This window comes from Dipodomys ordii, unplaced genomic scaffold (genome assembly GCF_000151885.1).
Source record: "Dipodomys ordii isolate 6190 unplaced genomic scaffold, Dord_2.0 Scaffold127, whole genome shotgun sequence".
NCBI lineage: Eukaryota > Metazoa > Chordata > Mammalia > Rodentia > Heteromyidae > Dipodomys > Dipodomys ordii.
The window spans coordinates 446,088-464,517 of record NW_012267343.1 but is presented as its reverse complement, the minus strand read 5'-3'; the positions used below and the strand labels follow the sequence as shown (position 1 = coordinate 464,517).

The window sequence follows — 18,430 nt, the reverse complement described above, 5'->3', positions numbered from 1 at the left end:
ACAGAGCGTGCGCGACACCCGGAAGTTCTGCGCCCCCGCGGGGGCGTGGCTTCTCATAGGCCCCGCCCAACCCTCCCGGTTGTCATAGTGAGGCGGTATCCACCGATATTGGGGGTCCGAAAGGCTAGAAGCCGGCGCTATGCAGTACACCGGGAGCCAGTATATCGGGGAGTATGTAGACGGGAGGTAAGGGCTTCTTTAGCTCACGGTGTCTGGAATAACTGGTGCCGTTTTTGCCTCTGTGACTTTATACCCGGTACTTGCACAAAGTGGTACGAGTAACTTGCTCAATTAGAAGCAAAGCTAGATTCATTCATTCCATGTATGGGTGTGTTTGTGTTGGACATCTGCTTGGTTTTTTATTTTATTATTATTATAAAGGTAATGTACAGAGGGGTACTTTATAAGTGAGGTAAAGAGTACATTTCTTTTTGGACAGTGTCACCCCTTTCCTCCTTCTCTGCCAGTTTTTCCCTCCCATCCCCACCATAAGTTCTGTAGTTCATTTTCCATAGTGTCTAGTGTGTACTAGACATTTGTTCTGCATTTGTTCACCCTTTGCCCCTCCATGAACAAGGCAAAAGAAAACAAAACAAACAAACAAACAAAAAACCTCTTGGAGCCATCTGCCAGTTTTATGAGCTGAGCCCCCAAGACTCAAGCCTGTACTCCTAGCTACTCAGGAGGTCACATTCTGTGGATACGAGTTTATTTTTCTGTTGCCTTTTTTTTGTTTTTGGTCGGTCGTGGGGCTTGAACTCTGGGCTTGGGCACTGTCCCTCAGCTCTTCAGCTCAAGGCAAGCGCTCTACCGCTTGAGCCACAGCGCCACTTCCTGGATACTAGTTTAAAGCCAGCCCGGGGCATGCAAATCCAAGAGACTTATCTCCAGTTAATCAGCAAAATGCCAGAAGGGATGGTATGGCTCAAGTGGTAGAGCACTAGCCTTGAGTGAAAAAGCCAAGCAAGAATGTAAGTCCCTGAGTTCAAGCCCCAGTCTCAGCACCAAAAAAATTACTAACAATATCAGAAATCTACTGTTATGAAATATATATTGTAGTTGAGGTTACATTAACAAACAAATGAGAAGATGCTGTCACATCACTAAAAAGGCTATAATAAATATTCAGATTGAGGAAGAGTGATTGACAATCTGGGTCCAATATACAGATGTCCCCCAGAATCTACTGAGGACTGGTGCCAGGACCCAGGCAGATTACCTTCCTGTTGACAATTACACATAGGAAATGGAAAATAGTTGGAGGGGGGAATTGATTCTTTACTTAACATACACAGGTTTCATTTGGTCATTATGCCCCCTAAACAATACAATGTAACAAATACTTATGTACCATTGACATTCTGTTAGGTTATTATAAATAATCCAGGGCCAAGTACATAAGAATGCAAATACTATCATTTTATATCAGAGATTTGAGTATGTGCAAATTTTTCAGTCATGATTGGTTGAATCCACAGATACAGACCTTGTGGGTTCAGAACTCCAACTGTGTGTAGTCTTCTCACAAGAGTTCATAATTTATGGATTATTGCAATTATGCACACAAATCATTCTGATAGACTAATAGTAAAAGCTATTCAACAAATACTGATTGGCCTCCAACTATCTCAGACCTTGGACTTGACCCTGGCTATTGTCTCTGCCTCCAAAAACACAACTCATTCAAATAAAACGGGGCAAGTGGGCATAACATAGGTAACTGCAATTCATTGTGGTTGGTGCTGTAGAAGAGAGCAGGGGTCAGATGGATATGATGGCACAGCACTTGGGAGGCTAAGGGAGGAGGATCATGAGTTTGAGGTGAGCCTGGGCTCCGTAGTTAACCTCTGTCTCAAAAGAAAGACACAGAGACAAAAGAAAAAGATAGATAGATAGAAAGAAAGAAACACATAGGTGGCTGTTCTTCTTTGATAACAACACTAAATGAACAAAGTGAAGTCTGTTTTATTGTTGGAGAAGCTAAAGCCGAGTCAGGAGAAGTAGATCACCAAATAAGTATTGGTTGGGAATGTAATGCACGCTCATCTTGGAATCCATGCTCTGTACACACAGGTTAGTGTAATTCCAAGGTATTTATAGTTCGAATGTAGAAGGTCTGGCCAGTGATAGGGGAAAGATTTGTGGAGAAACTATTAGTATTTATGGAATACAATCGCTAATCCTTAAACAACCTTATAAGGAAATGTTATTAGCTCCAACTACTATGAGTAGTTCAGGCTAATCTTACAAATAAAGGCCTGAAATTAAGCAAAATGACCTGCTCACCATTACTAAACACATAGGTAGAAGTAATAGAACCAAAATTTAAATCCAATTCTATATTCAAATTACATTATTTCTCTTCACGTTGCCCTACAGAGCAAGAGTGGTTGGGTTTTGTCAGAGAGGAGAGCACACAACTGTAAGAATCTAGATTTCAGTAGCCTATGTATGAGAAAGACAGATGAGAGAAATAGAGACAGAGAGAGAAGTCCTCTACAAATTTATTTAACTGTTTATTCCTTAATCATTGCCGTGGCTTTTGTTCCCAAGAACTTGTTTTGTTTGGGACTTTTGGTAGCATTGTAACTTTAGAAAACATCAGTACCACTATAATTTTTTTCCTTTTAGAAAATGGAATCGCTTGTCTGTATAGAAGGAAGTTGATTTTTAATTAGATTCATCACTGCTGGTAAGAATGTAAAATGATAAAACTGCTTTGGAAAAGTTTAGCAATTTCTTAAAAAGTTAAACAGCCTTTCCACAAATAGATATTAGCCCAATATAAATGAAGGTATATTCATACAAAGGCATGTATGTGAATGCTCATAGCAACATTCTTTGTATAACTGAGAACTAGAAACACTCCAAACATGTATTAGTAGGTAAATGAATAAACAAATTGTGGTACATCCATTGGCTGGAATCATGCACAACAAGTTTTTAAAGTGAATTATTGGTAAATACAGCAAGAGTATAAGTGATTTTTTTCCAGTTCTAGGGCTTGAACTCAGGGTCTGAGGCTCTGTCCCTGAGCTTTTGGGCTTTAGACTCGTACTCTACCATTTTGAGCCACAACTCCACTTCTGGCTTTTTGGTAGCAAATAAGAATCTCACACACTTTCCTTCCTGGGCTGGCTTTGAACTGTGATGCTCAAATCTCAGCCTCCTGAGTAGCTAGAATTACAGATGTGAGCCACCAGTACCCAGCTTATAAGTGAATCTTAAAAGAATAGTGCTGAGTGAAAGAAGCCAGACAAGAAGCAGTACATCCTATATGACACAGTTCATACAGTGGTCTAGAAAATTCTAGCTAATCAGTGGTTACCTGGGGTAGGAGGTGGAGTGAAGAAAGACAAGAAGGATTATAGATAGCAGGAAGTAGCAGATATATTTGAAGCAGAAGATATATTAATCATCTCGATGTGATGATGGTTTTCAGGTATATGTTAAAACTTACCCAACATTACATTTTAAATATCTGTATTATTTGCATGTCAATTATACTTCAATAAAGTTGTTTTTAACTAGACATAATTTTTCTATAACATGAGTAATATAAAAATAATTAAAAGATAATTATAGGAGCTGGGCACTGGTGGCTCAATCTTATAATCCTTTGTATACAGGAGGAGGCTGAGATCTGAGGATTGCAGTTTGAAGCCAGCCTAGCAGGAAAGTCTATGAGACACTTTTTTTTTTTTTTTTGTCTGAGACCAGGACTCAAACATGGTATCTGAGGCTGGCACTCATTGACTGGCACTCTAAGACTTGAGCCACACCTCCAAATCCTCCTTCCCCCTACACATATACTTATAGCCAATCAATCACCAAAGCTATAAGTGGAGCTGTGGCTCAAATGATAGAACACTAACTTTGAGGGGAAAACAAATGAACAAACAAACTCAGGGACAGTACCCAAGCCCGGAGTTCAAGCCCCAGGTCCGGCACACACAAAAAAATATGAGATCTTTCTGACCTCAAGGTTATATTTCTCTGGAAGAGTTGCACAATTGGGGTCTAGATAATTCTGTTGTGAAGCACAGGTATCAAAGGAGACCTACAAACACAGCAGATAAAGGGAGATTGATGACCTGTAGGTGGCAGACATTGTGCTCCAGGTGACTTTGCCTGTGTCTTCCCCTCCCTCTAGCAATTCTGTGTGATAGATGGTAGTATCCTGTTTTACCGATGGGAAAGAAAAGTAAGGCTTAGAATAATCACATAACCTTCCCAAAGTCTTCTAGCTAACATTTAGCAGAGCAAGGATTAAATTCAGGCCTGTCTGGCTCTACCACCCCACCCCAGTATTTCCTTCTATACGGCCCTGCTGCTGGCCCTCTGCAGAGGACAAGCCCAGCTGGCTTCTCCCAGATTTCAGGGAGGAGAGGGTATTTGAAATGTGCCCTGAAAGTTAGATAGGGCATCCGTGGGTGTAAGCAAGCTGAAGAAATGTTTTCAGGCAGAGAGAATAGGCATTGTGGGAAGGAGCAGGCTCTTAGCTTTAAGGCTGTATGTGGAGGGGCAATGGGAGGGGGAGGAGATAGATGGACCAGGCCTCAGCAAAGAGATTTCAAAACTGCACAATTCTGGGGAGGGTGGAGAGCCATGGAAAGACTTTTATAGGCCCCAGTATCAGGAAATCTAATCTTTTTCATCTCAGTTTCCCTGCTCATGGCACACGTGTGTGTGTGATACACTGAATTTTGGCTCAACAAATTAATAAGGGAATGAATGATGTTTAAGGTATAATCATCTGGCTGAAAGAATAAGAGAGTAAATGATATTCAAGATCTAGTAATCATGTCCTCATTGTGGAGGGATGTCTTCACTAGAAAGTGTCTCTTTTGTTCTTTTTGACTTGCTTTGAATCTAGAATGGAGATACTTCATCTTGAATGAATTTTTTAAAAATGCGAGAGGAGGAAGGAAGGAGAGAGGAAGAGGAGAGAGGAAGAGGAGAGAGAGGAAAGGAAAAACAAAACCAAACACTGCCTTCCGGCCCCCTCTTGGACAACATTTTTGAGCTTTTGAGGGAAACAAAACACCAATTTTGTTTTTAGCCAGAACACTTCTGGGACAGAACCATCTGGGGCGATGAGAATGAAGTTTGAGCTTGCTACCCTTCCAACTGTCGTTCCTGACTCAAAGCTTTCTCTATGTTGTTGCAGGATGGAGGGCAAAGCTGAATACATTCTCCCTACAGAAACGAGATATGTTGGGGAAATGAAGGATGGCATGTTCCACGGCAAAGGAACCCTGTACTTTCCCAATGGGAGCCGATATGATTCCACCTGGGAAAAAGGATTGTCTTTAAAGGTGATCAGCTGGGGCTACAGAGGGGAGAATCACTGCCCTGGAGCCCTGCATCCCTTCCTTCCACTGGCTCTTGTCACCCGCATCTTGATCTCCTAGATTCTAGGATTAGGAACAGCCCTGGAGATGCCAGGAGTTCAAATCCTGTTATACAACTTGCTATCTAATCTTGACTCGAGTTCTCCAAGACTCATACTCTCATCTATAAACTGAAGACAATAGTCGTCTTAGTTACCTATTAAAACCATAAATGTAACTGCTCAGTAACAGTAGCTCACATCTATAATCCTAGCTACTCAGAAGGCTGGGATCTGGGGATCTTGGTTTGAAGCAAGCCTGGACAGACAAATCCAAGACTGTTATCTCCAATAAACCAGCAAATAGCTGGAAAGAACAGATGTTGCTTAAATGGTAGAGAGCCAGCCTGAAGCAAAAGAGCTTAAAGGACAACACCAAGACTGAGTTCAAGCCCCAGTACCAGCACCCTACACACACCCCCCCCACAAATATATAGTCAGTCTTAAATCAGCACAAATTTATTATCTTAACAGTACTGGAGGTTGGTCCACAGGTTCTGTTCCTTGTGGAGTCTCCCCAGGAGAATCTGTTTCCTTCACTTTTCCCAGGTGGTAGAAGCTGCCTATGTCCCTTGGCCCATGACCATGCACCATTCCAATCTCTGCTTCCTGCATCACACCATTTTCCCTCCCTGTTTTCCTCATCATCTTGTCTTCTCTCACACAGAACTTCCTACCTCCCTTTTATAAGGACCTTTGTGATTGCATTGGCTACACCCAGGTAACGTAGGATCTTTAACTTAATTGCACCTGCCTAGTCCCTTTTGCCATGCAGGTAATATATCACAGTTCCAGCCTATGTGGGCAACTTTGGGGTGGGGCATTATTCACACATACCCCCCACCAGCCTGAGTTGGTTTGACAGTAAGGAAGGCCTTACACATGAGCTCTTGGCCAAGTTCCTGGCACATAGTAGGCATTCAGTAAATGTTACTACCACCATCTCTACTGTTATCATTATAAATCATCTAATCCAAAGGTTCATATCCCAGAATTTGTAGACCATGAATAAAATTCAAGGATCAGTGAGATCTCCTGACTTTACATAAAAAGTCTATGTTATGTGGGATTATGATTTTTCTCTAGGAAAAAGATTATAGCTTTCTTCAATCTCACTAAGAATGTATTGGGCTTGACCCATGACCTAAAAAAAAAAGGCTAAGAAGCAGTTCTGGTTTTATGGCTTCGAGACTCTAAGCCCCAGGAAGGGGATGTGACTTGTCCAAGGTCACACTGTGAACTAATAGTATTGTGGGAATTTCCACCCATGTTTCCTGATGCACAAGCCAATGCAGTTCCTACATCCTGAGACTCCCTTTAGCACTAAAGCAGCAAAAGCAGAATGCACGTGTTTGGACAAAAGAGCCATGGTTAATGACTCTGACCTTCCTAGCTCTGATAATAAAAGTGTAAGAATAATGTCAATGGTGTCTATCTGTGTATGCTTGGTCTCCATAGAAACAGAACCAATCAGATATAGGTAGACACATAGAGCTTTATTTAGAAGAATTTGTTTTCTCACAGTAAGTTGTAAGCTGGATGCCCAGATATCGTTCTGGACCAAACATGAAGCCAAGAACCAGGGAAGGCAATAGTATAAGTCTAGATCAAAGTCCAAAGGTCTAACAAACAGGAACATTGATGGTAAGATCTGGAGAAAACAGATGCCCCAGGTCAAGCACAGAGCACAGAGTGGAGTGGTCCTCATTCTGCTTTTGTCCTATCCAGGCCCCAAGGGATTAGATGATACCTACCTGAGGCACTTAGAAATATTTTTTATCAGCTATCTGGGTATCCCTTAGCCCAATTAAGTTGCCACATTAAGAAAAAAAACTTTTTGGGGTCGGTTGTGGGGCTTGAACTCTGGGCTTGGGCACTGTCCCTGCACTCTTCCACTCAAAGCGAGCACTCTACTGCTTGAGCCACAGCGCCACTTCCAGTTTGCTGGTGATTTATTGGAGATAAGAGTCTCACGGCCTTTCCTGCCCCAGCTGGCTTTGAACCCCCAATCCCCAGATCTCAGCCTCCTGAGAAGATAGGATTACAGGAATGAGCCACCGGCGCCTGGCTTATTGCCACATAAAATTCACCATCACAGTATACTAAATTTTTTACATGTACCATCTCATTGAATTCTAGTCAACTGTATTAAAAACACAATACCCTTATCATTGCTGCACAAATGAGGAAACTAAGGACCAAGAGAGTAAGCAGGTTGTCTACCCAAGTTCACATCACAGAGAGTTGGCTTGTTCTAGTAGCAGTCTTATTTTTATATCCATTCCCTAGTCATCACAACCATAGCCATTGTGATAGGCCCCATAATTGTCCCCACAATAGCAGGTAACAGTGAGAAGCTACCTCTTCTCCTGATGCCGACCTTCTTGACAAAAAGGCTTCAGCTTCTACCAATGCGGGTGTGTTCCTTGTCTTCCAGGGAAATTATACTTTTGCTGATGGCCTGAAGTATGACGACAAACACTGGCATTACTGTGACAGTTATGACCGAAGGTTTTACACAGAGATCTGCTATGGCTTGAAGCCTTCAGGTATCCAGGCCTCCCCCTTCCCCACCTTTCGTTCATACCCAGACTGAAAGGAAACCAAAGGCAGTTTCAAATCAGTGCCTGGAGCTCACAGAAGGAAGCCAAAGGAGAAGGTGGAAATGAGCAGATGTAACAGAATACAGAAAAGCCAGTCCCCACATCTTAGATCCATTGTACTAGCCGGGGAACTGTGGGCAAGGGAATTTACACTCCATTTCAACCCTTCAAAAGGGGGTAAGGAAATGGAGATGTGGTACAAATGATAGAGCACCAGCGCTGAGTAGAAACAACAAGCAAGAACACAAGGCCTGGAGTTCGAGCCCCAGTACAGGCACACCCAAAAAATTAACCAGTGGCTCACACCTGTAATCCTAGCTACTCAGGAGGCTGAGATCTAAGGATCACAATTCAAAGCCAGCCAAGGTAGGAAAGTCTCTAAGAATCTTATCTCCAATTAATCACTGAAAAGCTGAAAGTAGAACTGTGACTCTAGTAGCAATAGAACTCCAGCCTTGAGCAAAAAAGCTAAAGGACAGTTCCCAGGCCTTGGGTTTAGGCCCCAGTGCCAGCACAAACAAACAAAAACCATCTACTTCTCAATATCATTATCAGTAAGATAATTTACTTCAAGTGCTGGTAGCAGGCACAAAGTATTTGATGGCTGTGCTTGTGTAAGTGACTAGAATCCTAAAAATACACAGGCACTTGAGAAAGAGGAGTGGGAAGAAGAAGGAGGGAGAGAGAGAGAGAGAGAGAGAGAGAGAGAAACAGAAGCATGGGTGGAACATGTTAGGCTTTTAAAAAGAGCGCACATGGTATTCAGGTAAGGGGTAGGTTTGTTCAGTAGACCTGCTGGGACCAGGCAAGGTTGGCACTCCACGTGGGTGGGAAAGGCCTGGGAAAGAGAGAGAGAGCTGGGAAATAGAGAGGAAAGAGCTAGAAAAGAGCAGAGAGAGCATCTGGGCCTGGGCTAGGCCTTATCTAGGATATGGGCGGAGAAAGGTGTGGCCACATCAAATTCAGATGTGACCTCAGCCTGATGCAGATATGACCTCTTCCAGGTGTCCCAGTTGCCTAGGTAACACAGGTGCTGGGTGGAGACTTTGCTGAGAGGAGGGTGGAGTCTCCTAGCCATCCAGGAGCGGACCTTACACTCACATGGGTGTCTGTCCACCCATGCTTTCACTAAAGCAGAGCCTCTCGAAGCAGCGTGATGGGATTTCCTGTACAGTCTGGCCTTGCATCTCTGAGAGGAACATGGGCCTGAGGCTTCAGTGAGAGAATGGTTAGTAAGCACTTGGCCTGGAAGAAGTACCTGGTAATCATTAGCCAATATACACCAGGAAAGTTAGGTATCAGGGTTAGAGAACCTACTGCTCAGGATGCTGAGCAGTGAGCATGGCACCACCTGCTCTATGGAAATCAGTGTTCCAGCTGAAGAACAGGGAATGATCACATCTCTGACTGAAAAGAACTTGAGACGTTGTTTATTCCAGCTTCTCCCTTTACTCAGGGAACGAGCATTCCAAGATACACACATGGGGTACATGACCAAAAAGGTGCACTGATTCATAAGACGTTGTTTATTCCAGCTTCTCCCTTTACTCAGGGAATGAGCATTCCAAGATACACACATGGGGTACATGACCAAAAAGGTGCACTGATTCATTCCCCTTTCCTTGGAGAAGGAGTCCCAGAGTCCCTGTCTTGGGGCTGAACTCAGACCCTCTCCCCCACTGATGTGGGTACTTAGCACACAGGTCCCAGAGCCTGGTTCCTAGCTGGATAATATGGAACAAGTTATCTGACCGCTCTGAGCAGAGCAACTTGCTATAAAATGGAGCCTCAAGGTTGTTCTAAGGAAGAGCATAATGCCTGGCCCATAATAAACTCGTAATAAATGGCATGCGCTTTGGTCATTTTGGAGAGAATCAAGGGTTCCTCACCACGTCTCTATCACCTGACCATTTCTTTTTTATGTTCTTCCTTATCTGGTCTCTGCTTCATAGGATTCCTGGGGGAGACAGCAGGGCACACATCTATTAGCCATTGCTATGCTTTGGATGATGTCATTGACCTGGACATGTTCTGCAAATCACCTGGCCAACCTGGACTCTCCCTCTGGGTTTCACTGACCCTAGAACCTATGCCCTTTGTCATGGTGTCCCAAGAAATGGGGAAGAAGATAAGGTCTGCAGTGCTCACAGATGCACTTTTAGACAGCTCTTCTATGGATCCTCTCTTTTTCACTGAGCAGGGAGTGTGTTGTCCATCAGGGAAGCCAGACAGTCATATTAGCAGCCAGCCAAAGGTTGACCTGCAATGAGCACTGAGTTTGGATGTAGCCTTGGAGGTGAACTAATTGTCCATTATGCCCTTTCAAGGTATCTCTCAACTCACCAACATGGACCCACCCAGAAAAATCCCTGTCGGCAATTATGATTGTGGAGATGGCTTCTACAACCCCATCACAAGGATTGTCAGGGACTACAGGGGCCGCTTCCTGAGAAACGCAGGTAAGGTCTCACCTCACCTGACCCATGTGAAAAAGACTGTGCATGTGCACATGCTCATGTATGTACCTGCTGAGAAAGAGGCCTGTGCAAGTAAGACACAAGTTGGTTATCTGTGTGTTTCACTATTTAGGCTTCAAGCCTGCCAAAGGCCACAGAGTAAAGTCAAGGACATTCACAGTCTCACTGTGATACTCATACTTACTTTTTCATGCATTCTCCCATTAGGATTTAATGGACCCTCTACTGTATTCTAGAATCTATGCTTGACACTAGGGGTAAAAGAGCAAAGCTAGACACAGGCTCCTACTCCCAGTGCTCACTACCCTAACTTTTCCCTTTCCTGGACTCCCCATCACCCTACTAGGGTACCAATAGCCATGCATCTTCTTCCCAGAAAAATATACATACACAAGTACATGTGTGTCACACACACTTCACTTTGTTTGCACATAGTCTTTTTTAATATAATTTATCGTTATTATTAAGGTGCTGTACAGAGGGGTTACCATGTCATAGGTAATGAGTATGTTTCTCTTTTGGACAATGGCACCCCTTCCTTTCCTTTCTTCCAGTTTCCCCCTGCACATAATCTTTTTTTTTGGGGGGGTCTGGTCGTGGGGCCTGAACTCTGGGCCTGGGTGCTGTCCCTCAGCTCTTCAGCTCAAGGCTAGCACTCTACCACTAGAGCCAGAGCGCCACTTCCGACTTTTTTCTTTTTTTGCTTATGTGGTGCTGAGGAATCGAACCCAGGGCCTCGAGCATGCAAGGCAAGCGCTCTACCACTGAGCCACCTTCCCAGCCCCTGCACATAATCTTAAATGATCAATGGAGCCTATAAAGGTTCAGGTCAAGAAACTGCAATCAGAAGAAAACTGCCAAGTAGACTGGGATGGCTGTAGTAGCTGTGGAGAAATATTGTCCCCCTCCAGGGAACTTACTTGGTCCGTCAATGAGAATCAGAAAGCCACCTTTTAGCCCAGCACTTGTGGCTCATCTTTATCACTTAGGTACTCAGAAGGTTGAGATCTAGGATCATATTTCAAAGCCAACCCTGGGGCAGACAAATCCAAGAGACTTCTCTCCCACTCACAAGCCAAAATCTGGAACTGGAGGTGTGGCTCAAATGGCACAGAGTGCCAGCATGAGCAAAAATGTTGAGGGAGAGTGTGAGGCCGCAAGTTAAGCCCCAGTACCAACACACACAAAAAGAAAAAGTAAAGCAAAGCAAGTCATCTTGTGGCCTGGCACAAGTGGGACTATTACAGGCACATGTAAACACTGGTCCACGTGGCTTGGCTCATGTAGAAAGCTGCTCTGTAGAACACTCATTCTGCTGGGTGTTCACCGGCTCACTGTAAAGTTTCTTGATCAAACAAGCTAAGGAGATGTCACATCAAATCATGCAAAACAGGTCTATTTACCAAAGGGTTTCTAAGGGCAGGGCCCTTACCCTGCTAATATGCTTTGGACATGTCATTTGTGGCTCTTAGTTCCACTGTAGTTAAACACCCATTTCTGCCATTACTTGTTTAACATCTGTCTTTCCCACTAGTCTGTCATGTCCATGTGAGAAGGGACTATATCTTGTCTCCACCTGGGGCTGTCAGAGGCCAGTCCCAGTGAGGACAACAGAAAGAGCTGCCTATGAGCTCAGCTAAATGGGCCTTAGAGAAATGCCCCTGCTGAGCAACACCGACGGGAGCCACAAGCTCCCTGGCAGCCATTAACAGGTGCCAGCGGGCAAAGCAGGCATGTGCTCCACTTAGTTCTGATCTCCACACAGCAGGGCATGGCGCAAAGGTCCTGGTGGGGCTGTCCAAGCTTCCACCTGGCCTAGCCCATGCTTCTCATGCTCAGAATGCTTTTCTAAAAGAACATACCTGCCAAATCCAAGTTGTTGGACCTACATTTTAGAAGATTCCTTGCTAAATGAATGTGAGGGGGGAAAAAATTTCCCCACTATGTGAATCAGGCTGGCCTCAAATTCTTGTGCTCAAGCAAGTGTGTGTGTGTGTGTGTGTGTGTGTGTGTGTGTGTGTGTGTGTATTCTGGTTCTGGGGTTTGAATTCAAGTCCTGGGTGGTGCCCCTAAGCTTTTTTGCTCAAGGCTGGCACTCTACAGCCTCACTTCTGGTATTTGGTGGTTCATTGGAGATAGTCTCATGGACTTTCCTGCTCAAGCTGGTTTTGACCCTTAATCTTCAGATTCCAGCCTTCTGAATAGCCAGGATCACAGGCATGAGTCACTGGTGCCCAGCTGCCTTGCCTTGAATAACTAGGGTTACAAGAATGTGCCAATGCACTAGGCTTGCTGTGAGAATTTACATCCATCCTTCTACTCATTACCAAGGTTTTGAACATTTACACAATGTGCCATGGGACTTGGGCAGACATATTATCTGAGAATGGGTGTCACGCCTTTAGCTAATAGGAATATTTTACATCAGGACCTCATGTACATGTAAGCATATACAGATGTGTATCCACGTACTATGGTATTTCCTATTCTGACCATTGTTTAAGTGCTGGTTGCCACACACTAAGTGGATTTCACAATTTTCATAAGAATCTGGATCAGCCATTGGTAGAATCCTGCATAGACGCAGCCTTCTCTGAGCCACCTCTCACCCTCCACTGCACTAGACTCCCTCCACCAACAGCACTTAGCAGGTGACAGTGGAGGAGCTGCCTGAGACCACGTGACTGTCTGGCTCCTCACTGCCCCCCCCCCCCGGCATCTCACACAGGTCCACCACGTCGCAGCTGATTATGTTTGTAAAAGAAAAAGTGGGCAGGCAGGCAGAGCACCTGCTTGCAAGTTCTCCATCATCTTTTACCTGATGGCTCAAACTTCAATACCTGGCACACAATAAACAACTGGGAATGGGCAAACTAATGATGAGAACAGCAGGCCAGCCTCAGCGTGGTGGGTGACAGCCTGGTGACGGTGACACTGGCTCTCACACCCATTCCAGTTTCACTACAAGTCCAGCTATCTTTCCAATCCACCTTACTGCTTCCCATGTTGAAGTCACAAAGACACAATGCCGATGTGTCTCTGATTATATAAAATAATTTTTATCAAAATGAACTCTGAAAAATGGAAACAAGAGATGTTTTTCTCTTTTTTGTTTTCTTCTTTTTGTCTTGCCTGTTCATCTGTCTTTAGGAGCGTAAGGGGAGGTGCAGAAATGGGCAAAGGGTGAACAAATGCAACAATGGTACTCACTGGACATTAAGTTGAAAATGACCTATACAACTTGTGGGTGGGGAAGGAAGGGGAAAAGTGGGAGAGAAATAGGGAAGGGCTGACATTGTCCAAAAAGAAAAGTACTCTTTACCTGACCTATATAACTGTAATGCCTCTGTACATCACCTTTCTAATAACAGACACAGCTAGTGTATATTCTAAGCACCACAGCACACATAAAACAGAGACTGGTTTAGAATCTTCTGCCCCACAGGAGGCTAGAGAAGTAGAAGAGGTTAGAGAGATGGCTTGTGGTGATTGAAAGCTCAGGGCCTGGAACCCATACCTCTGACTGGCCTCTAATTCTGGATCCACCTCAGACTAGCTGTGTGATTATGGGTAGGTTACATTTCTTTTCAGAGCCCCAGTTTCCTCATCTGTTAAATGAACATTAAAGTAATTCCTATTTGGAGGATAGGGAAATAAATTAGAAAAAATGAGGTCAGGAATGCATTTAATACATAACCCAGCACCTGGCCCAAACAGGCACTCAGTGACTGATAGTCACTTATTCAAGCTGGAAGAAAGAGCAGTGAGGTGGGCCACTGACAACTGTGAAACTTCCTCTGGGTCCTGGAAAGCAGAGAGGTCTTCAGAAAGATAAATGGGATTGGATGTGCTGGACTTTCTGCTCATCAGGGTTTTGCTTGGTAAATGAAATGCTACAGGGAATTTGGGGGCTGCTGGCTCTTGGATGGCTTTTGGAGTCCCAGTCTAGCTTTGATGGTCCACTCTCCCTTCTCTTGTCTTGTCTACCTCCTGTTCTAGTCCATCTGGGCTAACTGCCATCTGTTGGTAAACACAGCCAGCACTTTGTACTCTCTAATGTCACCCCACATGTTTCAAGCACAGACTGACCTTCTTTCCTTTCTCTGCCCATCACAGTATGCCTCATCTCTCAATGCCTAGCACAAAACAGGAGGCCACAAGTCTTTGCCTGTAATCACTGAAGTCCACCTGTACACCTACAGCTCAGGGAGACAAGGCTGGGGGAAGAATGCCCACTGGGGAGGAGTCTTGAGAGGTGCCAGCTTATCTCATCTACTCTTTCCAAGTGTGTAATTTGTGTGAGCCACTATTTGCACCATGATAACCTGGTTTCGGAGAGATTACTTGTTCGTAATGAGTGACAAAATTAGATTCCAACTTGAGTATTGCCTCAGTCCATTGCTATGATGTGAATAGGGGTAGCATCCACCTTAGGACCACATATTAAAGATTTGGTCCTCAGACAGTACTGTTGGGAGTTACTATGGTCCTTGATCAGAAGGTGAGACAAAGGATAGGGTGGAGGGGATGGGAGGTCTTTAGGTCATTGTGAGCATGTGTTCTAAGGGGACTGTGGAACTTTGGTCTCTCTCAGTCTCTTTGCTTGGTTTTCTGGCTATGATGTAACAGTTTTCTCTGTCTTGTGTTCCTACCATGGTGTACAGACCCCACCAGAGGCCCAAAGCCATGAGGCTGTCAGTCCTGCTCTAGAACTTTCAGAACCAGAACTGAATAAGTCTTTCTAGTTTATAAGTTAATTTTCTCAAGTTTTTTGTTACAGTAATTGGAAGCTGACTAATGCAATGCACAGTTCTTACCATTCTTCTTGTCAGTTTTATATACCAGTTTATCTTGTACTTGTAGCTCTCCTCTCCTAGACTGGGGTGGGCAATCTGATTCATTGTTGTCCTTCTACCAAGCACAGCTCCTGGTACCCAGCAGAAGCTCAGCAAGCTTCCCAAATCAACCAGGGCCTACTTTACAGTGTTAAGACAAAAACTCCATAATCCCAGAAATGAGATGCTACCTGCTTTGAAAAGGGGTCCTTTATATACTGAGACCCATATGGAAGCATCTGACACTATTTGGAATAATTACATTTACTATCATGGGAAACGGGGAAATCCAGCCCTGTGCCCTTCCCCAAGGCATCCCTTTCATTCCTCCCAGGAAAGCTAAGCCAGAGCCATGTTGGCAGTTTGTAGATGTATCTCTTTCATGTAGCTGTTGCTCTCCTCAACATTACCAGTAGGAATCATTTGCAAAACAACTGTACCACTAATCCTTCCTCCCTCCCCCCAATTAATGATACCCCATGTGAACGTCTCAGATGAAAGGCGCATTATTAATATTCAAAGAAAAAAACACCCTCGTAACCATTTTAACATGTACAGCTAACAATGAACTAAATTTGCTTTGTGGAAGACAGAGAGTGAGCATCCCAAATTAGTTTATGTAAAAGCTGAAATTCTTCCCCGAAAGGTCTCAGTACCATCCTCAAAGAATATCCTGATCATCAGAAATGCCGTCAAGATTCCCGCCAACATTATCCCCTTTGTTGTCTGAAATGTCGAATCAAGCACATCTGGCAAGCGTCCTCAAGCTCACAAATCTTTCAAACAGCGTCTAATTCCCAATGGTGAGAGAGAGAACGCCACTGCTCTTCAAAATAGCACCAACTTTCCTTCAATCAGAAACAATGGCTCTGGCTTCTTAAAAATATCGCACACCAGTGATTATTTGCAGAGAGGGTCCTTTTGCTGTTTGAACCTGTGGGTTCCTGACAGAATTTAAAAATCAAGACCATATGCCTCATTTGGATACATGCTGGGCTAAGTGGGCAGTGGGACGAGGGGTGTGAATTGGACATCTCAAGAGTGACCTGGCTTCTGTGATTGCAGGACTCTGGGAGGTGTTGGCTGCCTTCCCCAGGGTGAGTGAGGAGGATCAGGAAGATAATGGCAATGAGAGCTGACATTGGCTAAGCGGTTACTGACTGTAAACCAGACATTCCACCAAGGAAGAGGGGAGTCCTTGTGTGGGCTGTGCTTGACAAACGAGGAAAGTGAGGCTCGGGGAGGTCAAGGGAATTCGGCAGGAGGAATGGGATTCATAGCCCAGGCTCATCAGCCTTCCAAGGTCTTCCTCTTTCCCTCTGCCTGGCCAGCTCTAAGATCATCTGTCCACAAGGGCATCAACGGTACCCCCAGGCGCTGGTGTTTACCTGCTCTGCAGCCACCTTTAGAAAAGGGTGACATTAGCCGGGTGCTGGTGGCTCACACCTGTAATCCTAGCTACTCAGGAGGCTGAGATCTGAGGATCGCGGTTCAAAGCCAGCCCGGGCAGGAGAGACCGTGAAACTCCTATCTCCAATAAACCACCAGAAAACCGGAAGTGGTGCTGTAGCTCAAGTGGTAGAGCGCTCGCCTTGAGCTGAAGAGCTGAGGGACAGCGCCCAGGCCCAGAGTTCAAGCCCCACGACCGACAAAAAAAAAAAAAAAAGAAAGAAAGAAAAGGGTGACATTTAAACTGCAGGGTGAACACCTGGGCATGATCTAAAATTTCTGTAGTCATTGTTTAGACAGTTGAAAACTGGAAACATCCCAAATATCCACCAGGAGAGGATTGGATAGGTAACATACAGTGTGTTCTTATAGTAGAACCCAAAGCAAGCATTAAATATGGTAGCAGAAGGTCTGGGATGTAACTTAATGGAAGAATACTTGCATAGCATGCGCAAGGAGGCGCTGGGTTCAATTCCCAACACTGGGGAAAAAATATATGGCAGTGGATCTATTGATATGCAGACATGTTGATAGTTTACTTTGAGTGAGAAAAAGCAGGATGATGATAATAACCAGCATTTCCTGCATGGTAACTATGTTTCAGGTACTAAGCATGTGCTATTTTGTCTCATCTAATCCTCACAGTAGCCCCATAAAACAGTCATCTTTATTATTCCTACTTTACAGCTGATGGAACTTGAGGCATGGTGAAATGCCTTGCCCAAACTCAGCAGGTAAAAAGTGGCACCTCTGAAATTTGAACCCAGGCCTGGCTGGCTCCAAAGTGAAAGATGGCACTTGAGCTGGTTCATTTCCTAGGGAAAGAAAAAAGAGATGGGGGGAGGGAGTAAAAGTGGGAGGGAGGGAGGGAGGAAGGGAAGGAAGAAGGGAGGGATGGAAGAAGGGAGGAAGGAAGGAAGGAAGGAAGGAAGGAAGGAAGGAAGGAAGGAAGGAAGGAAGAAAGAAAGAAAGGAAACAGCCCAGGGACATAGAGTATATACTCAGTAAATTATACTAATGGTTTCCTTCCCCCAGGATACTTCTCTTTCTGTTTTATTACTCAAAAACTGGGCAATGATCAAGAATTTTTCGATGCCTCTAACACAGCAAGCCTCTGTTAATCTCGAAGCTACTGCTTTCCCTAGACAAGTGAGAAATCTTAAGACCAAATCACCTCCCTGACTCCACACAGCCTGTCTATGGTAGAGCTCAGTCTGGAATCCCAACTTCCCACTACCAGCTGCAACTCAAAAACCCAGGCTACCTCTTCCCGGTGCCTCTCTTGAGCTCTCTGCAAAATGGCCGAGTGAGTCTTCAGCACAGCCCCCTTCCTGCCATCATCTCTCCAGCGAGACAAAAGGCAATTTACCCAAATGTTATAATCACCTGGAGACTGGCACGCAGGGGCATCCCTGCTTTATCTGTGGTATTGTTCACAGCCGTGTAATGAAGGCTTTGTGGAGGGATAATATCACACTCGTAACTGCCAAATAAAATGCCCGCACAGAGCCCACGTCTCTGCCAGCAGACTTGGGCATCTGATAGAAGCAAAAGGGGTAGGAGGGAAGTTGGGAGAACTGAAGCCGCCTCTAAGTCAGGGACTTACCACATCTCCGTCCTTTGAGGAAATTCCTCCTAGCCACTGTGGAACAGAAGAACCAGGATTTGAACCCA

General features: G+C 44.6%; 1 protein-coding gene across 1 annotated transcript in view; it reads left to right on the top strand.

The window, feature by feature from the left end:
* The first annotated feature begins 106 nt into the window (after positions 1-106).
* The window catches only part of Morn5 (MORN repeat containing 5), a 33,244-nt gene continuing 14,920 nt past the window's right edge, over positions 107-18,430 (top strand). The window contains exons 1-4 of the mRNA XM_013030084.1: positions 107-186; positions 5,171-5,318; positions 7,830-7,941; positions 10,323-10,454. Of these exons, the coding sequence (XP_012885538.1) occupies positions 140-186; positions 5,171-5,318; positions 7,830-7,941; positions 10,323-10,454 (439 nt within the window). The 5' untranslated portion in view covers positions 107-139. The remainder of the gene's footprint in view (positions 187-5,170; positions 5,319-7,829; positions 7,942-10,322; positions 10,455-18,430) is intronic.